Source organism: Staurois parvus, unplaced genomic scaffold (genome assembly GCF_062004578.1).
Source record: "Staurois parvus isolate SC_StPar_1 unplaced genomic scaffold, SC_StPar_1.0 ptg000236l, whole genome shotgun sequence".
NCBI lineage: Eukaryota > Metazoa > Chordata > Amphibia > Anura > Ranidae > Staurois > Staurois parvus.
The window spans coordinates 339,100-362,378 of NW_028318032.1; the positions used below are offsets into that span (position 1 = coordinate 339,100).

A 23,279-nucleotide genomic window follows, 5' to 3' on the forward strand; every position below is an offset into this window, starting at 1 on the left:
TCCACTTTAAACAAGCTGCTAGTAGGCTTCAGCAGGTTTTTAACAAGTTTCAAGTAGTGCTGAAGTCTGCTAGCAGCTTGTTTAAAGTGGCCATCAGAACTCCCATTAAGATCTGTGTTCAGCATTTACAAACTGGAGCTGAATGGTACTTTAAAGCCTTAACAAGCCTCTGCAATGTATTCTTTCAAAATGTAACCACGTTTGTACTGTGGTAAGTCTATCAACAGTAGAACAGCAGCCCAGTGTTGTTTATGAACAGAACTGGATAAAAAGCCGTTATTCTGTCTGATGATCGCTGTGTACCTAGCAGTCCTTACACAGCCAATCCGAGGGGAATTGGTTATAGCGCTGATCACTCCCATTTCCCTTGCAATAGGTGAGGGAGAAAGATTAGCACTTATGAATGGATCTGCATTATGTTACAGTGACACAGGATTTTTTTTTTTTTTTTTTTTTTAACTCCTTTCATGCCCCATCCTCTCCTGCAAAATATTATCTCCAATGCTGTCTCTGGTGACCTGGATATTAAAGGATAAGTCCAATCTTTTAAAAAAAATAATAAATGCCTATTTTTTTGCAGGTAAAAAAAAAAAATGTGCATTTACTTTTATTTATTTTTTTTTTTTGAGCCTAGAAAGCATTTCACCAGTGCCATGCAGGACTCAAGTAGACTATCAGTGTAAGCTGCCTGCTCGTACCTCATACAGGCAATTTTACACTGACATGAAGCCCCAATGAACTACCACAGCACTCAACAGCACAGTGGTAGTTCTTTGAGACTTAAAAACCAGCATCCGCAAAGGATGTCGGTACTTCTATTTCATTCATTCACAGAACTCTGTGAATGAACGACGCGGCCATGTGGGTGGAGCCCCGCATGGCCACGCTGTTTTCAAAAAGTAACAGCTGGTATAGGGAACTTCTCCCCGTACTGCTGTCACAGGGAGAGGGGGGGGTAGCAGCAGCAGCAATGAGAACATGTTACATGTTCAACCCTAAAACCGGGTGGAACATACATGTTCCCAAAAGTGACGTTATCCTTTAACCCTACACCTCCCTTACCCTTCCCATCTGAATATTTACTCCTTCCATCTCCATGATGCCACTTTATGTGACCAGTAAATTAACCCCTTCCCTTCTTCCTCTCTCTGTGTATGACTTGTACATGTATCTGTTGAACCATTCACAAGCTCTGTGTTTAACCACTTCAGTACAAGTATGTTTTTTCTCAACATTTTTGGTCTTTTTTTCCCTTTTAATAACAAAAATAAAAAAAAACCCAGCTGTTATTAAATGCCACCAACAAAAGCTGTATTTGTCTGAAAAACTATATAAAACTCTTTTGAGTACAGCTTTGCATAACAGAGTATTTGTAGGTCAAACTATCACAGCACTGAAAACTGAATTACGGCCTGGTAATGAAGGGGTATTACAGGCTGGTACTCAAGTGGTTACATTTTTTAACCTTTTAACTCCTAAAAACCTTTTAATCTTATTACCATCTTGAGGCCCAGAGCATTTTCTTCCCTGTTTTGGAGATGTTTTGATTATGCACTTTATGGCTTTTAGCTTTTGCAGTTTACCTTAATTTACTATACATATAGCAGATTAGAACACATCTATTTATTTTCCAGGTTTAAATTAGGAAGAAGCTGGGAATTTTTTGGAAAAAAAAAAAGATGAAATTTAAAAAAATATGCACTTCTGCATAATTTGTGCATTCCAAGGTTATTTACCACAAAATATAACCTAAAAAAGTTCCCCACTGATTGCAGCAACAGCCGTGAGCTTGTTTCGATTTTGTGCAGAAGGCTCACGAATTATAAACAAAAGTAACCTGGATGACTGTACAGCTGCTGGATTTTTTGTACGGGGTTCTCGTGGCGCTACAACGTTCCCCAAGGCTCTCTAGGAAATATCTTTGTGAGCACTCTGCAGGAGTATTGCAAGTCCTGGACCGCAGCGATCACTGAGAAACGCTGGGTCCAGGTGATGAGGGGTCAAATAACCACTAAAGCAGCACTGCTCAAGCAGTTTTGAAACAGAATCTAAGATGGTTAAAGGCGAAGTTCACCTATATCAAGAAAATAATCATTGCACCCATATTTTCAGCAAAAAGGCACATTTATTATTTTTTTGCTAATCGGTTTGAAAAGCACAACCACGACCAGTGGATGGTGGGTGCAATGCACTAACTGCTGAAGGCTCTCCCTCCAACTTGTTGATGTCATGTTCATACCGAGATACAGGCTTTCAGTTAGACAGCCAAAGAAAGTGTCAATGGCCTACCAGTGCAGTAATCACTGCATTCATGTTGTACTTACAAATACAAAGTCTGTATACTAGGGGGGGGGGGCACTTGCAATCATGTTATACCCTAAATATGGGTTTAACACGTAATATGGTCCAAAAGGCAGAGTTCGCCTTTACAAGAGGGTGGCACAGATGTCTAGCACATGAATAAGATGGAAAATTGAAACTAGTACAGGACAGGTAGTACTGGTAAACATTTTGTGGTTTAAAAAGGTACATAATTAACAAAAAAACATAACAGGAATAAAAATGGAGCTTGAAATAATCTGAGTTATATCAAAGATAGCAAGTCATTCTTGCCCTCTTGTGGAGAATGTTAGAATTTTATCATTAAATACTTCTTAAACAAATATTAGTAAGAAGCGTATCACCCAGAATGCATTTAAAGTCAAATTATAGAAACAGAAGAATTTGAAATCATTTAGAGCGCTAGAGCTAAATGTATATTTAAAACCCAACAATGGAACAAATATTTTTACTTTAGTTTTGGATGACGGGAAGGTTAAGAAGAGCCACTCTCACCAGGGTTGAAGCCGAGGTTGGCAGGGGATGTAGATGATCCTGACCTCAAGCTGATCCACTTACATATACGACACATACGATGGTGCCTGCCTAGTTCTGGGTCTAATGACATTTGTCCGAGCCAGCAGCATGACACCAATTAACTTTTTGGCTGTCTCGAAGGTTGTATTATGGCTACTACAGTAACAGGGCCACATTCTTCCCAATGACCACCAATGTAAGGGGCATTTTTGTCCCTGACCAACAATGAATTGGTTTAGAAAGGGATTCCACCCAAGACCTGAAAACCATTGCAAGGCTTCATCTGGGGTAGAAAGGTTGAGAAAGGAGGGTTTAGAATCTCAGTCACATTTTTATTGCTGTGTTCCTGATAAGAATTGCCCCTGCTTATTTCCCAAACACATGGGAAGTTAATAGAAAAACAGGAAATCTCCCTAGTGGGAACACAGAAAGCAATGTAACCTTATAGGAGTTCCAAATCATCTCCAAACTGTCCAAAAAAAAATTAGCTGGACTAAGGTTTTAAATATATTTCATTTCTAGTGTTCCAAATGATTCAAAGTGGTGATATTCTTAAAAAGGAAAACCTAAAGCAAACTGAGTTTCTTTTCTTAAAAAAAAAAAAAAAAACTAGTAAAAATTTAACAAACATAAATCTTTCCTACGCAACCCAAAACTTAAGGCCTCATGCACACAGGGCATTTTTGCAGCCACTTTTAAGGGCGTCAGGCGTCTTTTTTTTTTTTTTTTTACTGCCTCCAAACAGCCCTCCATATTATCCTATGCGTCCATGAACACAGACTTTTGGAAGCAGTAGCGTTTAGTAGCTGGAAAAAAAAAACAGGGCCAGTGCATCCAGGAGCAGCATCGTTTTGGCAGAAAAACCGCTAACAGCTCCTAAACTCTGCTAAACAATGGTGCCCAGCATTTAATAAGTTTTTTTTTTTTTATGGTTAAGGAGAGGGCTGTCTCCCGTGTCCTTAACAATGGATGAGTCATCAGCTGTTAGCAGGGTTTCCCGCTGACAACTGAATGTAAGAGCAAAAAAAAACACATTGCAAGCAATAAATAAAAAAAAAAAAAAAAAACAGCATGCAGCCTGGCAGGTCAGGAAATGGGGGGGGGGGGGGGGGGCTGGGTAACAAGCAAGCTGAACCCCGAACCATACCAGGCCACATGCCCAGGGATGGGGGCTTTCGATTTTGGGGCAGGGGGGTCCCAAAGCACTGTGTCCACATGTTGATGAGGACAAGGACCTCTTCCCCACAACCCTGGCTGGTGGTTGCATAGTAACCCTACTCATTCACCAAAAAAGTGTAAAAAGTAAATAAAAACACAACACAAGTTTTTGACAAGTGCCCCGGAGTAGATCCATCGTCATTCACAAGACCACGCCCCCTTGCGACATCACCAACACGAGGTATGCTGGGTCGGTGACATCACAACGGGGGGCAGGGTCTCCCGGTGATATCACCGGATGGCTCCGCCACTTAGATATTTAAGTGCTCTCAGACGGCAGGGGGCCATCTTCAGGGCCAGCTTCTTTTTTTTTTCTTTTTTCGGGCTGGCAGTGGCAGCATGATTGATGATTACACTGGGGGACAGTTGTTTTTTTTTTTAATAAAGGACTTGTGAAAAACTTGTGTTTTGTTTTTATTTACTTTTTTGGTGAATGAGTAGGGGTACTATGTACCCCATGCTCACTCACATGGTGGGGGGGACCTTGATCTGGGGGACCCCCTTGTTAAAGGGGGCTTCCAGATTCTGATAAGCTCCTTGCCCACATACCCCCACAACCACTGGCCAGGGTTGTGGGGCAGAGGACAAGGTGCTTTTGGGGGGCTCCTGCCCCAAAGGATCTTTCTCATGTTGAGGACATGAGACCTGGTATGGCTAAGGAGGGAGGAGGGGTTTGCTCGCTCGTCCCCCCCCCCTTTTGTGACCTGCCAGGCTGCATGCTCGGACAAGAGTCTAGTATAGATTTGGGGGGGGGGGTTTAGTGTGGGGTTACCATTTTTTCCACAATTTTTTTATTATTGCCAGCAATAGTTTTTTTTTTCTTACATTCAGCTGCCAGCAGGAATCTTGTTGTCAAGGACGCGGCGGCCATCTTCCTGGCCCTCTCCTTAACAATGGCAGCCCAGCTCCTTATCATTGAAGCTACTAAAACATAGCTTACACACTAGGCTAAACACTGCTAACCGCTGCCAACAAAAAAAACAAATCTCATACATTAGTGTTTTTTGTCCAGCATTTCTAAAGCAGTTTTTAGCATTCTAGTGTGCATGAGACCTAAATATTCAGGTAGAGCTGGGCTTTAATTACTATGAAAAATTAATCTGTATGACACAAGATATTAAACTAATGTACTCAACAGTAAAGCAGCCAAGTGTAAAGTATAACTAAAGGCAACCTTTTTTTTTGTTTTTTTTTGTTTTGGATAGAGTGGAGAGGGATTAGAACACCTGTCAGTTTTTATTGCTGCCCGTGTCTCTGTTAAAGTGGAACTACACCACATCTGAGCACCAAAAATGCTATTTAATTCATTTTTATATTCAAAGCAAATACGTACATCCAGCCATTGGTGTCTCCATGCTTTAGCTTGCTGAGAAATCACTTTAACACCCCCCCTCCTCCCCAGCAAACAAAAACTGCAACTTCTATTAGCAGCCTCACCTGGAGTACAAAGGACATCAAAAATAAAACTGGCCAACATAAGAGGGAGAACAGGCCGATAATCACACAAAGTGCCATCCCGCAACTCCTTTGCTCGCTCACGAATAGTGTTCATTTCATTGGAGTCCAAAGGAATCTTCTTCAGTAGTGACACAACCTCAGACTCCTGGTATGCCAACTTCACCTAGAGAGACAAAACACAAAATTCTAAATGCAAACAGAATAAACATCAGGACAATAAAAAATTTAAAAAAAAAAAAAAAGTTTCCAGAAAAACAGGTAATTATTTTGATAATTATTTTTAGATGGTATCCATGGTTTCCTTAAAGCCAACCTGTGCCCAGACTTATCACATTAATGTATTTACATTGTCTAAGCACGCAGTCAAATCCCTCATTCACCTATGTCACTATAGACATCTTCAGCATTCACAGCAAAGGGCACAGAAAATTAGGTTTTGTTACTATTTCTTTCTATTGCAACATAGTCTTGGCAGCTTGCTAGCCCTCTAATGTAAAAACAGGTCTATCTGTGTCCAATGCTGTGCATCCATTCCTGTACGATGTACACATTCCACTGTGCAGGAAGATCTCTCAGCTTGTCATTGTCAGGGGGGTGGACATTTTTAAGCAAACTACTTGTCCAAACGACTATATCGGCGTCCCAGTCCCTCATGACAATCTACTTGTCCTGTTAAAAAGAAATAATTTTTTCCAAAGATGGAAAATATGAAGGGTTGATGTTTTTGATTAGGTAGAGGTGCTTTTAGTAATGTCTGCGGCTTTTTTTAAAAAGGGACTTTATAGCGACTTGAACTTTTAATGATTTTAAAAGTTGAGTTGGGGGAGTTGGGTTAACTACTTGCCAACCGCAGATAGCCGAATGACGGCTACACTGTGGCCGGCCAGTTCTGGGAGGGCGTCAGATGACGTCCTCCCAGAACGCGCTCTCCTGCGCGCCCCCGGCGATCTCCGTGATCGCTGTATCCTATGCACACAGCTGATCACGTAATGTGGTAAAAGGCCAATCACAGCGGCCTTTTACCACGTGATCAGCCGTGTCCAATGACACGCTGATCACCGGGAAATGCAATTGCTGGTTCTCGGCTGCACTTCCCTCACGCTGTCAGAGCGTGAGGAAAGTACTGCCGAGAACTGGCAGTTGTCAGAGCAGGGCTTGGCACGGATCATCAGTGCCCTGATGATTGGTGCCCAGCAGTGCCACCCACTAGTTCCACCCAACTTTGCCCAGCAGTGCGCCCACCTGTGCCCAGCAGTGCACCCACTTGTGCCACCCAGCAGTGCTACACACCTGTGCCCAGAAGTGCCACCTACCTGTGCCCAGCAGTGCCACCCACCTGTGCCCACCAGTGCCACCAGTCAGTGCCCAGCGGTTGTGCCAGTCAGTGCCCAGCAGTTGCGCCAGTCAATGCCTAGCAGTTGCGCCAGTCAATGCCTAGCAGTGATGCCAGTCAGTGCCACCTATCAGTGCTGTCTATCAGTGCCACCTCATTAGTGCTTCCTATCAGGGCCCATCTGTGCCGCCTATCAGTGCCCATCAGTGCTGCCTCATCAACGCACATCAGTGAAGGAGAAAAATTACCTGTTTGAAAAATTTTATAATAGAAACAAAGAAACTTTTTTTTTTTCACATTTTTTTCACTTTTTTTGTTTATAGTGCAAAACGTAAGTGCCCAGTGGCAATTAAATACCACCAAAAGAAAGCTCTATTTGTGAGAAAAAAATGATAAAAATTTCATATGGGTACAATCTTGCATGACCGTGAAATTGTTAATCAAGGTGCGACAGCGCTGAAAGCTGAAAATTGGCCTGGTAAAGAAGGGGGTATAAGTGCCTGGAAGGCAAGTGGTTAATGTGCTTGTAAAAGCAATCCAGCCCCTACTTAGCTGCAAGGATTGCTTTTACAAGAGAGATAACTGATCCAGGAGGATAATAACTGGTCACATACCCGTCATGGTGAGCACCATATTAGATGTTGCAGTGTGATCATATAAGAGGGGGATCATCAGCTCCTCTTTGTAGGGCAATCTTCTGCCTTCCCATCAGAGTAGTTCTAGCAGGGCAGACAGATGACAGGCGCTCCTACATGGTGAATGGGAACATGTGGGCGTGCATACACATACCAATCTGTACAGGACGGCAAAGCCACTCTCGACAGCGGCACTAGTGGCCCCAACAGTGTGCAGTTTAAAGGGCCCTAGGGTCTTTTCTTACAATTAGAACTCACGGTGAATCACACACTGGGCGCCCCTGGCATGTCCTTGCATGCCACCTGATCTCCCCCCCCCCTTCAGCCAATCAGCGTTCTTAGCTGCTAAACACCATCAGCATAAAGGAACATGCCCTCAGCTTTTCTACGCTTTCTGAGGTGGCCAATCAGTAACATGGATGGAGGGATGCGTGGGCTGCAGCTGAGTATCACAAAAAAGTGAGAATTCGTCAAGCAGAGAGAGATAGATGGCAGGAGCTTTGGTTGGCACATCATCCCTTTAAAACTAACACATATTAACTATACAGGTTCTGGGGCTAATTTGATGCAGATAAGGCACTGAGTTTAAGACCACCCTATTCAGCCACCTGTGTAAATAATGTGTAATTTTAGAGGGATGAGGTGGCAACTCACTTGTGCATTTGTCACTTACTGCTTCCCCTTTTCACATCCACCTGTCACTATTTTTTTACTTTGCCACATTGCTGTGGATAATATGAATCTACTGTACATGAAGGGAAGTCAGGTTGGTCAGAGTAAGATGGGGGAGGAGGACTGTCCTGGGGTGAAGAAGGAGGTGGTGGGAGCACCCTCAGTAACAGCTGACAATAACTGTGTGGAGGAGGAGGTGGACACAGCCTGAGCTCGATCCGTCAATAACACCTGGGAGTGCAGGACTATCCTGGTGTAGATGAGGTGGAGGGAGCACCCTCAGCTAGATCCAGCAATGACTATGTAGAGGAGGGGTGGGGGAGAGGCCTGAGCTCGATGCGCCAATGACACCTGGGAGTGTAGAACTATTCCGGTGTGGAGGAGGTGGAGGGAGCACCCTAAGCTAGATCCATCAATGACTGTGTAGAGGAGGGGTGGGGGAGAGGCCTGAGCTCGATGCGCCAATGACACCTGGGAGTGTAGAACTATTCCGGTGTGGAGGAGGAGGTGGAGGGAGCACCCTAAGCTAGATCCATCAATGACTGTGTAGAGGAGGGGTGGAGGAGAGGCCTGAGCTCGATGCGCCAATGACGCCTGGGAGTGTAGAACTATTCCGGTGTGGAGGAGGAGGTGGAGGGAGCACCCTCAGCTAGATCCAGCAATGACTGTGTAGAGAAGGGGGGGGGCGGCCTGAGCTTGATCCATCAATGACGCCTGGGAGTGTAGAACTATTCTGGTGTGGAGGAGGAGGCAGCAGGTGAGGGGACGCCCTCAGCTTGACTGGTAGCTGCTCGGATTGCTTTTAACAGCAGGGCTAAATGTCAAAAAAAGCATTCTGCCCATGGCCCAGAACTACATGTCCCAGGCATCAGGCAATAGAATTTGAACATCCCTGTGGATTTTTACAGGCTGGTTGCATGCAATACCTATCACCTCCAGGTGTATATACACGGCCCCCTGCACTGATGTATGGGTCTACGTGCTTGTATGAATGAGGCCTTATGGTGTCCACACATACTTTGATTTTTGTTTTTTATCCAAAAGTTGTGCGATTTGATTAAAATGATCAAATTCCCAAACAATCAAATATGAGTCGATCAGCCAAGGTGGAAAATCAATTGTTTTGTATTGATCGGCAATTCTGAGATCCTTTATTCATGAAAATTATTGCTTTTTGATTAGTCAGATCACAAGATTATAGAAACAGAGGTGTGACCAATAACGCCTGAATGTAAATTTCGATCATATCTAAGCTATCGATCAAGTCCCTGTGTGTGGCATACTGATGAAATGAGTTGTTGTCCATAGATCTATTATTTCTATTTGAAAAGATTGATCGGGATGAGTTCATTGAAAGGGTAACTCAACTTTCATGGGGAAAAAAATTGCAAATAAAATAATAATATACCATATACAATTGCGACACAAGTCATATTGTAATTGAATATTATTAAAATTACCTTTCATTTTCAATCTGCAGCTGTAATTTTCTGTAAAATGCAATGCAATATGGTTACCTGGAGGCATTCTATACACAATGTGTATAGCACGCCCCCCCAGAAACATAATTTCGTGCTTATGTGATTGGCTCACTGATTTTCCCAGAATTCTGCACTAAGCTACAAGTCAAATTTCAGGCATCCCCTGCAACAAAAATGTCATTTTTGGTGAGATGCTTTCAATAGGAAATCACATATAAAGGAATGTAAACCCTGCAATTTTTCTCATTAGGGCCCTGCAGGTGCAGCAGCTGATTGAGAATTATGAAAACACTCCCCATTAGATTCATTCAAATTTGAACAGCAGCATGCAACACCTTATAAATTCTTGGAAGACCAAGCAGCTGTCTTACAAACTTGAGACACAGATGCCTGAAGACGAAAAGACCAAGGTATGTGCTAACCACCCTAGTGGAATGTGTTGTAACAAAAAATGGAGGAGCTTGACCCTAAAAAACATAAGCTTGAAAAACAAACAATCAATCTGCCTAATCCGTTTCAAAACTGTAGCCGAGGAAGCAGCCAACCCCTTTCTACGGACCTTCGGTGACCACAAACTTGGAGTCAGTCTTGCGGAACACAACTTTTTTGTGAAACAGCCAATAAGAAAGGATTCAGGATATTCTCAAACGGGGACTTCCGAAGCATGGAAAGCAACAAGTTCAGATCACACAGTAGAGAATGAACTAGAGGAGCCACATGCCAAACACCTTGAATGAAGGCACAAACCAAGGAGTGCAAGCTAGAAGATGCTGAAAGAAGACCGCCAGAGCTGCTTTAAATGCTGAACAAGGCGATCTCTTGAGAGCTGCCACCTGGTGCAGTACAGGACCGAAGGAGCAATTTCACATTTCTTTGTGGGTTTTCTACAGAAAATTATTTGATCATTTATTGAAGCGTGTATGTTCACTATTAGAAACACACTAAAACCTGACTTTAGACTCTTTGTAATCTTTAAAAATTGAAAACTACACAGTACAAGCCATTAGAGAAGTCAGGAAGAACTTGTTTTAATTGCTCGTTAAGAACATGTAGATGATTAAAGCGGTTGTAAACTCTGAAATGCAAAATGAAAAAAAGCCATACCTTCATAGTGTGCACCTGCCTCAACTCATAGCACCTAGCATGGATCCTGGCCTCTCTCCTCTTCCCCTCAAATCTGCATCTGTCATTTCTGGGAGTTTTCTTTCCCAACACCAGGCATTTCATTGAGATGAGCTGTCCCCCCCTTTTAGCACAAAAGAGGCAATTGACACCCTCACTGAACTGACCACGTGCATGTTTTCCCACGCAGGCTGTATATAGGGGGAGTGTGTTAATTCCTTCCACCAAGATGTCAGATTACACCCCTCTATGTCCTGTGCAGCGTGTAACATCACATTGGATCCGTATACTTTGGAGGGCTCTGGAGGAGAAGGGGCTGTAGCTAAAGCCCCTTGCACATGGGGCCAGCCAGCTGCAAAGCATTCCTCCCGGCCTGGAAGAGACAGATGCAGGGTCCAGTCCTGTTGCAAGCAGCCCGGCTTCGACTTTGACAAGCTGCCTGCAGCAGGGCTGGACGCTACATCTGTCCCACCCAGACACACTAAAATGCTGGGAAGGACAAAATGTAGATGGAAGGCCCCGTCTTCAATGGGCCTTGAGAGGAACAGTTTATGTGCTAGGATTTGCTTTATGAGTGTTTATCACCTGAGGCTAGTCATTTCAATGGGCTTATGTAAAGGTTTATTACAATCCTAAATGTCTGGGCACAGGTACATTTGAAATATTATGCTCTTGTTTACCATGGCCCACCAATGCATAGGGGTGGTCATACCCAATCAAAACAATTGATGTCAGACATAACATTCATGTCACACTGAGAAAACTGTATATTTCATCCATTTAGACAAAAGATCTGCCAACATACAGACCATGACTATAGGTATAGACCAGGGGTGGGCAAACTTTTTGACTTGAGGGCCGCAATGGGTTCATATATTGGACCCGGGGGCCGGACCAAGAGTAGATGAATGATGTGTATGTGTCATCCATAGTAAGTATAGTAATATTCCCCCATAGTAAGCATAGTAATTAATCCCCCATATAGTAATTAATCCCCCATATAGTAATTCATCCCCCATAGTAATTCATCCCCCCATAGTAATTCATCCCCCATATATTAATTCATCCCCCATATAGTAATTCATCCCCCCTATAGTAATTCATCCCCCCTATAGTAATTCATTCCCCATATTAATTCATCCCCCATATTAAATTCATCCCCCATATTAAATTCATCCCCCATATTAAATTCATCCCCCATATAGTAATTCATCCCCCTATAGTAATTCATCCCCCATAGTAATTCATCCCCCATATAGTAATTCATCCCCCATAGTAATTCATCCCCCCTATTAAGTCCCCAAGTCCCCCCTGTGTCAATTCCCTTACCTTTGCTCCGCGCGTTCCTCTCGCCGTGTTCCCGTGCTGTTCCGGTGTAGCATGAAAATCTGTCTCCTATGAGGATCTGTCCCCCTTGACGTATCTGCGCATGTGCCAGTTTCAGGCATTAGCAGCCGATCGGCGATCTCCGGCACATGCGCAGATACGTCGAGGGGGACAGATCCTCATAGGAGACAGATTTTCATGCTACACCAGTCTTCAGGGCGGACTGTGAGAGGAGCCTAGCTCCGCGGGCCGGATTAAAAGGTCCGCCGGGCCGTATACGGCCCGCGGGCCGTAGTTTGCCCATTGCTGGTATAGACTATATTAGAGGACTGTCATTCAGTATAAGACAGAAAGCAGGTTGGGCACAATGGATGAATACAGACATGCATTGCTGCGCAGTACAAGTTTGCAAGTCTATTTTGTAATCTGAAGAATGACTTTTAGAAGCCAGAATGTATACACACACACACACACACACACACTCCTACCCATAGCACAGTGACAGCTAGTTAGTATTGGCGGACTGAGAATACAGCAAATAATGTTTTTTCTTTAAGAAGATCCAGTCAGACAGAATATTTAGCCTGTGTCCAAAAGATGTAAAGCATGGGCTAAGCAACACATTGCGTGTGTATATAATATTTCTAGTACTGGAGCTAGCCTTTTCAGATTATATTCAGGGGTAGTAGAGCCACTTGTACATTGACAGTGTTCTCCAGGATCCTTATAGATGTGCTTCCTCAATGTACATTCTAACTTAAGATTGTGGAATGGAAACATATACATGTAGTGGGATGCTTTATTTATTACAAATGTAGAGTCCTTTGTTTAAATATATCTGCAGGCAGAAATCAATATTGGTTAAACTGTTGAAGATCCTAAAATGGCAATTGAAAATAGCAGAAATATGGAAAAAATGTAATAATTGCAAATTTGCTAAGAGCTCCCAGCTGTACAAGATGGATGTTAGGATAACATGAAAGCCACTCATTAGTTTGTGTTCTCTGAGTCAGTCTAATTGCAGTGTTGATGTGTGATATCATAAGAGAGAGAATACAAGAACTCAGAACCTAGACCAGTGGTCGGCAAGCCGCAGCTCTTTACACGCTTTAATGCGGCTCTTGTGTGCCGGGCGCCCGCTCTCCTCCCTTCTCTCGGGCGGCAGGGACTCTGCAGCGTGATTCAAAAAAAAAAAACAGCCAGGGCAGCGCGCTCAAATGCAATGATTGGCCAGTCTCGCTGCCACTCACATCCTGATAGCCAGTGATTGGCTGTCAGGATGTGTGTAGGCGGGGCAGCGTGACGAACGTGAGAGGAGCTAGGCTCCTCTCACAGTCCGCCCTGAAGACCGGAACGGCGCGGGAATACGGCGAGAGGAACGCGCGGAGCAAAGGTAAGTAAATTGACACAGGGGGGACTTGGCTTACTACTTGCTACTTACTTACTACTACTATATGAGGGATGAATTAATATGGGGGATGAATTACTATATGGGGGATGAATTACTATATGGGGGATGAATATGGGGGATGAATTACTATGGGGGGGATGAATTACTATGGGGGGGATGAATTACTATATGGGGGATGAATTACTATGGGGGATGAATTACTATATAGGGGATGAATTACTATATGGGGGATGAATTACTATATGGGGGATGAATTACTATATGGGGGATGAATTACTATATGGGGGATTAATTACTATATGGGGGATTAATTACTATATGGGGGATGAATTACTATGGGGGATGAATTACTATAAAAACTTATTGAAACTAAAAACAGTGTACCATCCTATGTATTTTCAGTTTTAAAAATGTGGCTCTCAAAATAAATTTCAATCGTGGTTTTGGCGAGATTTGGCTCAGTTGAAAAAAAAAGGTTGCCCACCACTGACCTAGACCAACCAATAAAATATAATTAGCCTCTCCTCTAGTTGCACTATGTTTTTTGTTTAAATATAAAATCTGCTCAAAACATTTGATTTTCTTTACACATAGTAATTTCACAATGAAAGACATGGATACAACCGAAAGGATAAAAAGGATATTAAAGCCTCATATTGTTTTAATTGCAAAATAAAAAGATGTTCTTCTTATTGCACAGAGCAGTCCCATACTACTCTGTGGCATTGCAGTCCCATACCTTTTATTCTGGAGTCCCCTACCAGCGCTCTCCACTACCCCATGCTTGCCCCCGATAGTAAGCCATAAGCAACAAGGGAACCCGTGTGGGTGTGCTCCTGAGTTGGGCTGTGTGCGTCCACAGACACTGTGTGGCACGGCAACGCTCCCCGCCTCACAGGATCTGACTAACAGTAGCAGGAGTTTAAGGCTCTCGCTGCTGCTGGAGTCTCCATATGAGACCAGGAAGTGACAAGAGAAGACCAGCAACTGGGAGACAGTGCTGGTTCATTGTCAGGATTCAGGTGGGTGGTCCCTTAATGCAGGGAACACATTAACCCCATCATGCCAACGTAACACAAATATGCGGCCTCACAGAACTGGGCTTTTTTCCGTGGGGCCGCATATTTGTGTACCAATCTTTACTATTTTGGGCCAGTTTTCATTTGATAATAAAAAAAACAAAAAAAAAAACAGGAGATATCCATTACCATTTACCACCAAATGAATGCCCAATTTGTCCTGAAAAACACAAGATAAAATTTACCTGGATGCACAAAGTAGTTGTGATGATATGTACGGTTTTTCTAACACATGTCAAAGTTGCAAAATTGTGCTTAGGCGTTAAGATTTGTTTTACCCTTAGGTGTGAAGGGGTTAAGGTAAAAAAAAATGTTAGACTTTAGAACCACTTGAAAGCCTATGTCAGCTTTGTATTGCAATTTGTATCTGTTAAAGAGGTACAGTATCTTCTTACTTCCTTTGTGCCCTCCTGTCAGGACAGGAAGTGATGATCCAAATTTCCAAAGGGGACACAGACAAAAACAAACACAACAAAGCAATGTGACGTTTTGGTGCAGACCTATCCCTTCCTCAGGCAGAGACCATTATCTATCCTAAAAGGTCACATTGTTTTTTTTCATGTGACTGATTAAAAAAATCTCCAAGAGCAAAATTCATGATGTACTTGCGATTTGACTTGGATTTCCCAAGCGGGTAAACTAAGTATTGAACACGTCACCATTTTTCTCTGTAAATATACTTCTAAAGGTGCTAATGGACATGAAATTTTCACTACATGTCGGTAACAACCAATGCAATCCATGCATACAAAGGAACCAAGATAAAAGTTCAGAAACTAAGTTTTGTGTAATAAAATGGAATGACACAGGGAAAAAGTATAGAACACATGAAGAAAGAGGTGCAAAAAGGCATGGAAAGCCAAGACACATCACCATACCAACAGTGAAGTTTGGAGGTGGGAACATCATGGTGTGGGGTTGTTTTTCAGCATACGGTACTGGCAAACTTCATGTCATTGAAAGAAGGATGAATGGAAAAATGGATCAAGACATTCTTGATAACAATCTGCTGCCATCTACCAGGATGATGCAGATAAAATGAGGGTGGGCATTTCAGCAAGACAATGATTCCAAACACAAAACACTCAATTGGTTTTAAAGAAAAAAAATAAAGCTGCTAGAATGGCCTAGCCAATCACCTGACTTTAATCCTATAGAAAACCTATGGAAAGAACTAAAGATCAGAGTTCATAGAAGAGGCCCAAGGAACATTCAAGATTTGAAGACTGTCTGTATGGAAGAATGGGCCACCTGAGGAATACATGAGACTAGTTTCTCCATACAGGAGGCGTATTGAAGCTGTCATTACCAACAAGGGATTTTGTACGAAGTATTAAATAAATTTCAGTTAGCATGTTCAAACATTTTTCCCTCTGTCATTCCATTTTATTACACATTACTTAATTTCTGAACTTATTTGTTTTGATTTCTTTGTATGTATGGATTGCATGGGTTGTTACCGACATGCGGTGAAAATTTCATGTCAATAATACCTTTAGAAATATATTTATGGTGACGTGTTCAATACTTATTTTAGTTATGGAAAAATCTCACCAACAGGGTCACATATAGAAATAAAAACCTAACAGGAATGTTAATTCTTACCAACTCTATCAACAACTAAATAACTTTCAACTGGACGCAGGCTTGTGTACCAGAATCCATGTGGTGCAGGATTCGTAGCAAATTCTATGCTTTTCCTGCACCACATCAGAATTGCACTCCATTCATGCAAACCTATGTGGGTGTCTATGTTAATGGCACTGCAGAATGCAGTGCCATTGGGTAAATAGGATTGAATAGATTTGAACACCCATGCAAATCCAATTCCAGGGTTTCATAACCCAACATAGTGGGTTCTGATTAAGCGCTGAGGTTAGCATGATACGTGTGAACCTTTTTTTCCCCCCACTGGAACACAGTATGATGTTTTTAAGTTAATTTTCTATACAATAAAGTGGATATGTGCTTTATTGCGGCCTCCAGGACTTTCCTTTGATCCACAGCACAGGGGTGCGAACTGGGCCAGCACACACCCTGAAGGGTTGTAAATAGTGGAAATGGTGAGCCTACCTGGAGCAGAGCTACCTTCTCTTTCTATAGTGTGAACCGGCACTTAATCAGTAACTGGAGTTGTAACACATATGATGCCAAATACCAATTATATCAACAAAGGACAGAAATGAACAGCTACACCTTGGTCCCTGAAATTCAGATTTATGAAAAAGACAAACCTCCAGTGCTTTGGTGGATGCAGGGGGTCTCTGAAGTTCGAGGGCAAACATGCCAATACAGAAAGCCAGGTTGTGGTACTCCTGCCGCTCACTGAGCACAGTCAGAAGAAAAGCAGCTTTGGATAGGGTGTTTGTAGCAATCCACGTCTGCTTGCTAGTGGAAACTTTGTTCTTTTTACCCTGCCAGGAAAAGTAAAATGCATGGCAAGTTCAAAGAGATATACAGTATTTAGACAATGCTAATTTTAGCTTTATTAGAAAAAAATTTACAAACATAAGCACATCTTCACAATTTGGGTAATTTTTTTAAGAGTAAAAAAGCACGTTTGTGACTTCGGCTTTAAAAATTTGCAAACTATTATTGAGTTTTATACATGATAATTTTGCATTGAAGGCCACATCCAGCCTTCACAAAATAGCAACATTTATTTGTGTGCTAAAAATAAATAGCACTTTGAAAAAAACACACAAATTTCTGAAAATGTCCTGCATTCAACCTGCCCTAGTTTTAGAAATGTCCCCCTATAGTATTCTGTAGCTCACAAAGACAACGCTATAGCAGCAGTGTTATCAAAGCTGAATAAATCATGGGTATGGAGTCCAACATTCCCTGCATGATAATGCTAGCCAGATTTGCTCCTGGCGGATTGTTTACAAAACAGTATGTTCAGCAAAGGCTTCTGAAAATTGGCGCAGTTATTTTGGCTGGGGAAGATCTGGCACCAGAACTAATAAATTTCCTGCCTAAACGAATCACACCTTAAAAATTAATTTAAGATAACAGTAATTTACTGATCCCTAACCTCAAACTAACCTTTAAACTGAACTAAAGACAGATTAAAAAATAGCAAGTTATGCAAATATGCATTTATTAGAAGAAAAAAAAAACTACTGTAAAATTGCCATACTCTGATTGAGTTTTGATTAGCGTACGGCCATCACCGCTAATTTGACCGACTTCTGTCATAGGGATGTACTGAAAAGAATCTTCTTAATCAGGGGCTGCAGGGACATAGTAATGTTACTTAACTGCCATACAGTCAGGTCCCCAGGCTGGCTGCACTGTCTTAGTAGACTGTGTAAATCTCAAAAGGGAATGTATAGATATACAAATCTTTTTTTGCAGGTAACACAACTCTCATGTACTGTGTCATCTCTTTATTTACATGTCTGCAGTGTACCAGGCTTCAAACGCAAAAGTGGGTGAATGTAGCATGATCTAAGGGAAAAGTTGAGTTGCTTTGAAGCAGCTTCTGAGCTGCTTTCGCTTGTATTCATCTTTAATTGTATGCAGCAGTATAGGACAGACTACATTTTTAAAATGCAGAAAAAAAGCAAATATTACATTTCATATCCTTCCATACTGCTTCAGCAAGCCAATCCAGAGGCAAAAAAGGCAGGACTTGACAAATTTGCTTTGAATCTAGGAGCCAGCTAAAAAGTGTAGGAGCTTTATTACAACAGCAAAACCTCTTCCCTTATGTAGCCCTGATGTGTGTCTTAACAGGTGCATGGCACAAGCCATTACAAGAGCGCATGCTCTGTGATTCAAATACTATGAATACATTCTCTCCAGCTTCTACGGTGCCCAGCTCAATGACATGACAACAGGGTAGATAGCGCACTGCACACCTGCAACATCTGAATCCAGGGGCACTCCAACCGCTGATGCCCACTCTCTCTCTCTCTCTGAAGCTCTCGGATTAAATGCCGCAAACGCACTGTGCGCCGTTTACACCAGTACCATGATACTGAGCTCACCACCATGGCAACAAGGAAGACTTATGACCTCTTATATACCACTACACCTCCATATGTCAGACTTATTCTAACCCCCTACAAACCACAGACCCTCATTCATCATAGACATATGACAAGCTATATAACACAGCCTCCCCCATCCTGTATAGACATATGACCCCCTATATACCACGGCCCCCCAATCCTGTATAGACATGACCCCCTATATACCACAGCCTCCCCCATCATGTATAGACATATGACCCCCTATATACCACAGCCTCCCCCATCCTGTATAGACATATGACCCCCTATATACCACAGCCTCCCCCATCCTGTATAGACATATGACCCCCTATATACCACAGCCGCCCAATCCTATATAAACATGACCCCCTATATACCACAGCCCCCCCATCCTGAATAAATGTATGACTCCCAATATACCACAGACCCCCCCCCCTCATCCTATATAGCCATATGACCCCCTATATAACACCGCCCCCCCTCATCCTGTTTAGACATATGACCCCCTATATGCCATAGCCCCCCTTATCCTGTATAGATATAGTACCCCCTATATACTACAGCCCCTCTATCCTGTATAGACATATTACCCCCTATATACTACAGCTCCTCCATCCTCTATAGAAATATCCTACCCCCCCATATACCACAGCCCCCCATCGTGCACTGGCTTATGACCCCCTTTTTAGCACATCTCTCCCATTTTGTATAGACGTTGACCCCTAAAATTATCTTGGATAGAAGTATGATCCCTAAATACAACAGCCCTCATCCTCCATAGACTTATTATGCCCCCCTATATAGTACAGCCCCAATGCTGCAGAGATAGCAGAGATAAGTAGGTCCACATATGGGCTATGGATGGAGGGGATGGTGAAGGTGTTCTGTGTAGGCCCATTGATGAGGGTGATCCCCAGAACTTGCCATGCTGCCGGACTCTTGTCCTCTGCCCAGCACAGATGTGACCATCCTGATGCCCGATGTGAGCAGTTTGGTGTAGGAATGTTCGGACATGCAGCCCTGCCTATGGCTAGTCCGGGCCTGCCCTGCAGGATCTGAGGTTGTGCTGTGAGTGGCTGGGTACCCTCTATAGGCAGCGCCCTGCCTGATGCCAACAGTGAATGGGCTGACAAATGTCCAGGTGCCAGGATTATATCTAACCACCATAAGATAATTACAGTATCAATTACAGAGATCACTGAAAATGCTGTTTTAGAAAACAAACCTGTGTGGTGCCTGTAGTTCCCAAATTATTAGTACCAAAAAACTGATCCTAAATATTCATGCCTAAATCAGAGGATCTGTTTGCAAACAGAGTTCGGATCTAGGAAATACCTGGTGCCATTGTTTAGAGACTTTCTTCTTCTGTACAATATAAGCCAATAATAGAATGTGTGTAATTTCAGTAAACAAGACAGTCAAATCCCTTACACACTGACAATTTTGTGCATAAGCAACCTTAAAGCAATTTTCCAGCATATATTTTCAGCAATTGTTACCTATTCATAGCAAAAATGGGCAGACACACCTCACTACTAATTCACTAACATTAAAAAAAAAATCACAGCTGTAACCTGAGCAAAGCTGATAACATTATTTGCAATTGCACTGCAGAATGTACAGGACAGCACTGGATTTTTGCTCTTATCAACCAGATATAGAAAATGTTAAAAGACCAAAACAGAAGAAAATACAAGAAGTTTGTGTTTATATTTAGTTTTATTATTGGAGACACCACTTTGCTAAATTGTTTGAGTTGTTTACCTTTGTCGGAGGCTGCTCCACCTTCAGGTCAGGTGGGTTAGCCAGTAGATCCTGGGCTAGCTCCACTGTAAGACGACAAGCTTCATTACTATATCCATGAGCATACAGGGCCTCAGCACAAGCAAAAAGCACCTGAAAATGATAGGCAATCATGCAATTACAATTCATACAATAAAATACTATAATGAGCATACAAGTCATTATTACTATGATATTCTAGGGCAAGCTGCTGCTTATACAGATGCATCTTTTAATCGCATGGAATAAATTATCAGCCAACTACTCTGACAATTACAACTGCCTAATAAGGCTATATTCGCATAGGCAGACCAATCTGGGCACCCATGCGAGGGGCCATTTTCACCCATGTGGGATGCACAAGTGTTCCACGCAGTCGATGCAGGTAATCTGTGCAAAACAATAACATGAGGGTGGCTACATAGATGTCCAAGCACATCCCTGACTGTACATCTGTATAGGGACATTGCAGAAATTAGATCGCAGAAAGACTGCGTTCTGGTCCATGCATCAGTCCCCTCAAGGATGTACAGTCAGGAGTACATTTAAGATCTGTACACCCACTTGTCTGTCATGGATTTGAACAGGCTACCTGCATGGAAGAGCCGTGCATCCAATGTGGGTGAAGACGGCCCTTCACATGAGTGTATGGATCGGTCTGCCCGTGTGAATGAGGCTTATAGGAACCATTGATGTTTGGAAATAGATCTGAATTCACATTTCCTAGGGTCAGCATACATGCTATAATCGGACAGTACAATGAACTGTAGACCCAAATTATGTAATATGAGGACCTACCTAATCCATATAATCAATGTGTATTCAATCAGGCAGCCCCTTGCGCTAGATAGTTTTTGGTGGATTTAAATGAGATTCTGCAGTCTTCAACTGAACAGAAAGGCTCTGAAAACAAATACTGGATTCCCATTGGAAACACTAGTTAAAAGACTTCTGGTCTTGACAGAAAATGAGGGGAATTCTCCCCATTAGGTCCAGCGATGACAATAAAAAGTGGAGAGAGGCTCTAACCCTTCCACTCACCAGTAGTAAAATTTGGATTTTCTCATCAGTGTGAACCTCCTTAGTGGGTCATAGACAAACAATAGAAACCTGATCAAACTATTAAAAAAAGAAAACAGATTTTTGTACTCACCATAAAATCCTTTTCTTGGGGTCCATTGAGAGACACAATGGAGAGAGTAATAAGCAACCAAGGCTTATACTGCCAGCCCCCCTAAGTACTATAACCCCCTGCCCCCCCACCACCACCTCACCAGTTGTAGCAGGTAGTCTAAGGCTTGATGCACACTTAAGACGTTTGGAAACACTAGTCTCCTGTCAAGAGAAAACTTCAAAAAAAGCACTTAAGCCATATTTTTGCAAACGCATTTAGGTGCATCAAGTGCTTCGGTGTTTATTTATTTCACTGTTCAGAATGTAAATTTATTCTGACCACTGAAATAAACAGATGCTCAAGCATTAAGCATGCCTAGCGCTTAGGCGTGATCAGGTCAGTTTTGGCATTTTTCTGCCAATAAGCTCCTCACACGCACGAGTGATGCTTTGTTTTCTGTCTCTAAACGCCCATGCCAGGTTACTCCTGCAGACGCCTATGTTTACTCTAAGGTCCCAGAAGAGGACATGTGGTCAGAATTTGAGGTTAGAAGAAAGCAGGTTTAAATACGTGGCCTCTTGAAGGTTTTACCCTCTTCGTGACCAAGGCATTTTTGCTATTCAGCACTGAGCTACTTTAACTGGCAAGTACATGGTCATGGAACACTGTACGCAAATGAAATTTATATCACTTTTTTCACAGAGAGTTTTCTTTTGGTGCGGTTTTATCACCGCTGGGTTTTTATTTTTATTATATAAACAAAAAAAGACCAACAATTTTGAAAGTAACATTTTTTTTCTACTGTTAGAAAACAGCATCAAACAAAAGAAAATATCTTCATAAATTTGGGCCAAAATGTATACTGCTGCATGTTCCAATAAGTGCATATTAATTGGTCTGTGTGAGGCTACAAACTATGGCATATATATTTGAAAATCAGTCAATCCAGATGTACAATCTCATTTCTTGAGGCCCTAAAATACCAGGACAGTACAAAGCCACCCCTTTTTGGTAGTATACAGTCTGGGGTATGTAGTAAGAGGCATGGTGAGTTTTTTGACGTTGTTTTGGCACAATTTTTTGGAAAATAAGAAATTTAAAAAAAATTGTGGGTTTTTTTTACATACTGTCACCAGTGCAGTACAGCGTCATATGACTGTTGTGGCAGTGATCAGGGATACTAACTGATGACAACATCTAAAAAAAAAAAAAAAAGTATTCAATTTTTTAAATATTTTCTTCTTTTTTTACTATTTAATTTTTCTACCTCCTGTACTACTGTTGGTGGTGGGAGCCTTAGCTAGTGCTCTCCTTTTTCTTCTTGCATTGTATGTGATGCTGTAAGAATATGACCAATGGACGGAGCATCAAATAGAAGTGGCTTTGGGGGATTGTCCACATGGAGAGGAGGAAGCCTCCAGGAGAGAGACATTAGCATTTTACCAACATCCATCAAAGGACTATGGAGGATGGAGATGGATTGAGAGGCATCAGTAAACTGGAGGAAGACATTTCAACTGTGGCATTGGAGACCCCACTTAAAGGGGCAAGCACATGAGACCTACTTATGAGGTCTAAACATAGGGTGAGAGCATAAAAATGTTGGTGAAGGGATATTGCACATGGTGAAAGAATAGTCTGGAGCAGTGTTTTTCAACCTTTTTTGTGCAAAGGCACACTTTTTTCATGAAAAAAATCACGAGGCACACCACCATTAGAAAATGTTAAAAAAAATTTACCTCTGTGCCTATATTGACTATATATAAAGTAATTCTCTTGAATAGGAATCAA

The 23,279-nt window shown here is 42.2% G+C and overlaps 1 protein-coding gene across 2 annotated transcripts in view; it reads right to left on the minus strand.

Moving 5' to 3' along the window:
- Positions 1-23,279, minus strand: part of ZSWIM8 (zinc finger SWIM-type containing 8) — a 153,982-nt gene that overhangs the window by 53,953 nt on the left and 76,750 nt on the right. For both annotated transcript variants that reach the window (XM_089680183.1, XM_089680182.1), the window contains exons 11-13: positions 20,357-20,488; positions 16,826-17,005; positions 5,512-5,695 (exon numbers count right to left, since the gene is read on the minus strand). In XM_089680183.1, the coding sequence (XP_089536309.1) occupies positions 5,512-5,695; positions 16,826-17,005; positions 20,357-20,488 (496 nt within the window). The remainder of the gene's footprint in view (positions 1-5,511; positions 5,696-16,825; positions 17,006-20,356; positions 20,489-23,279) is intronic.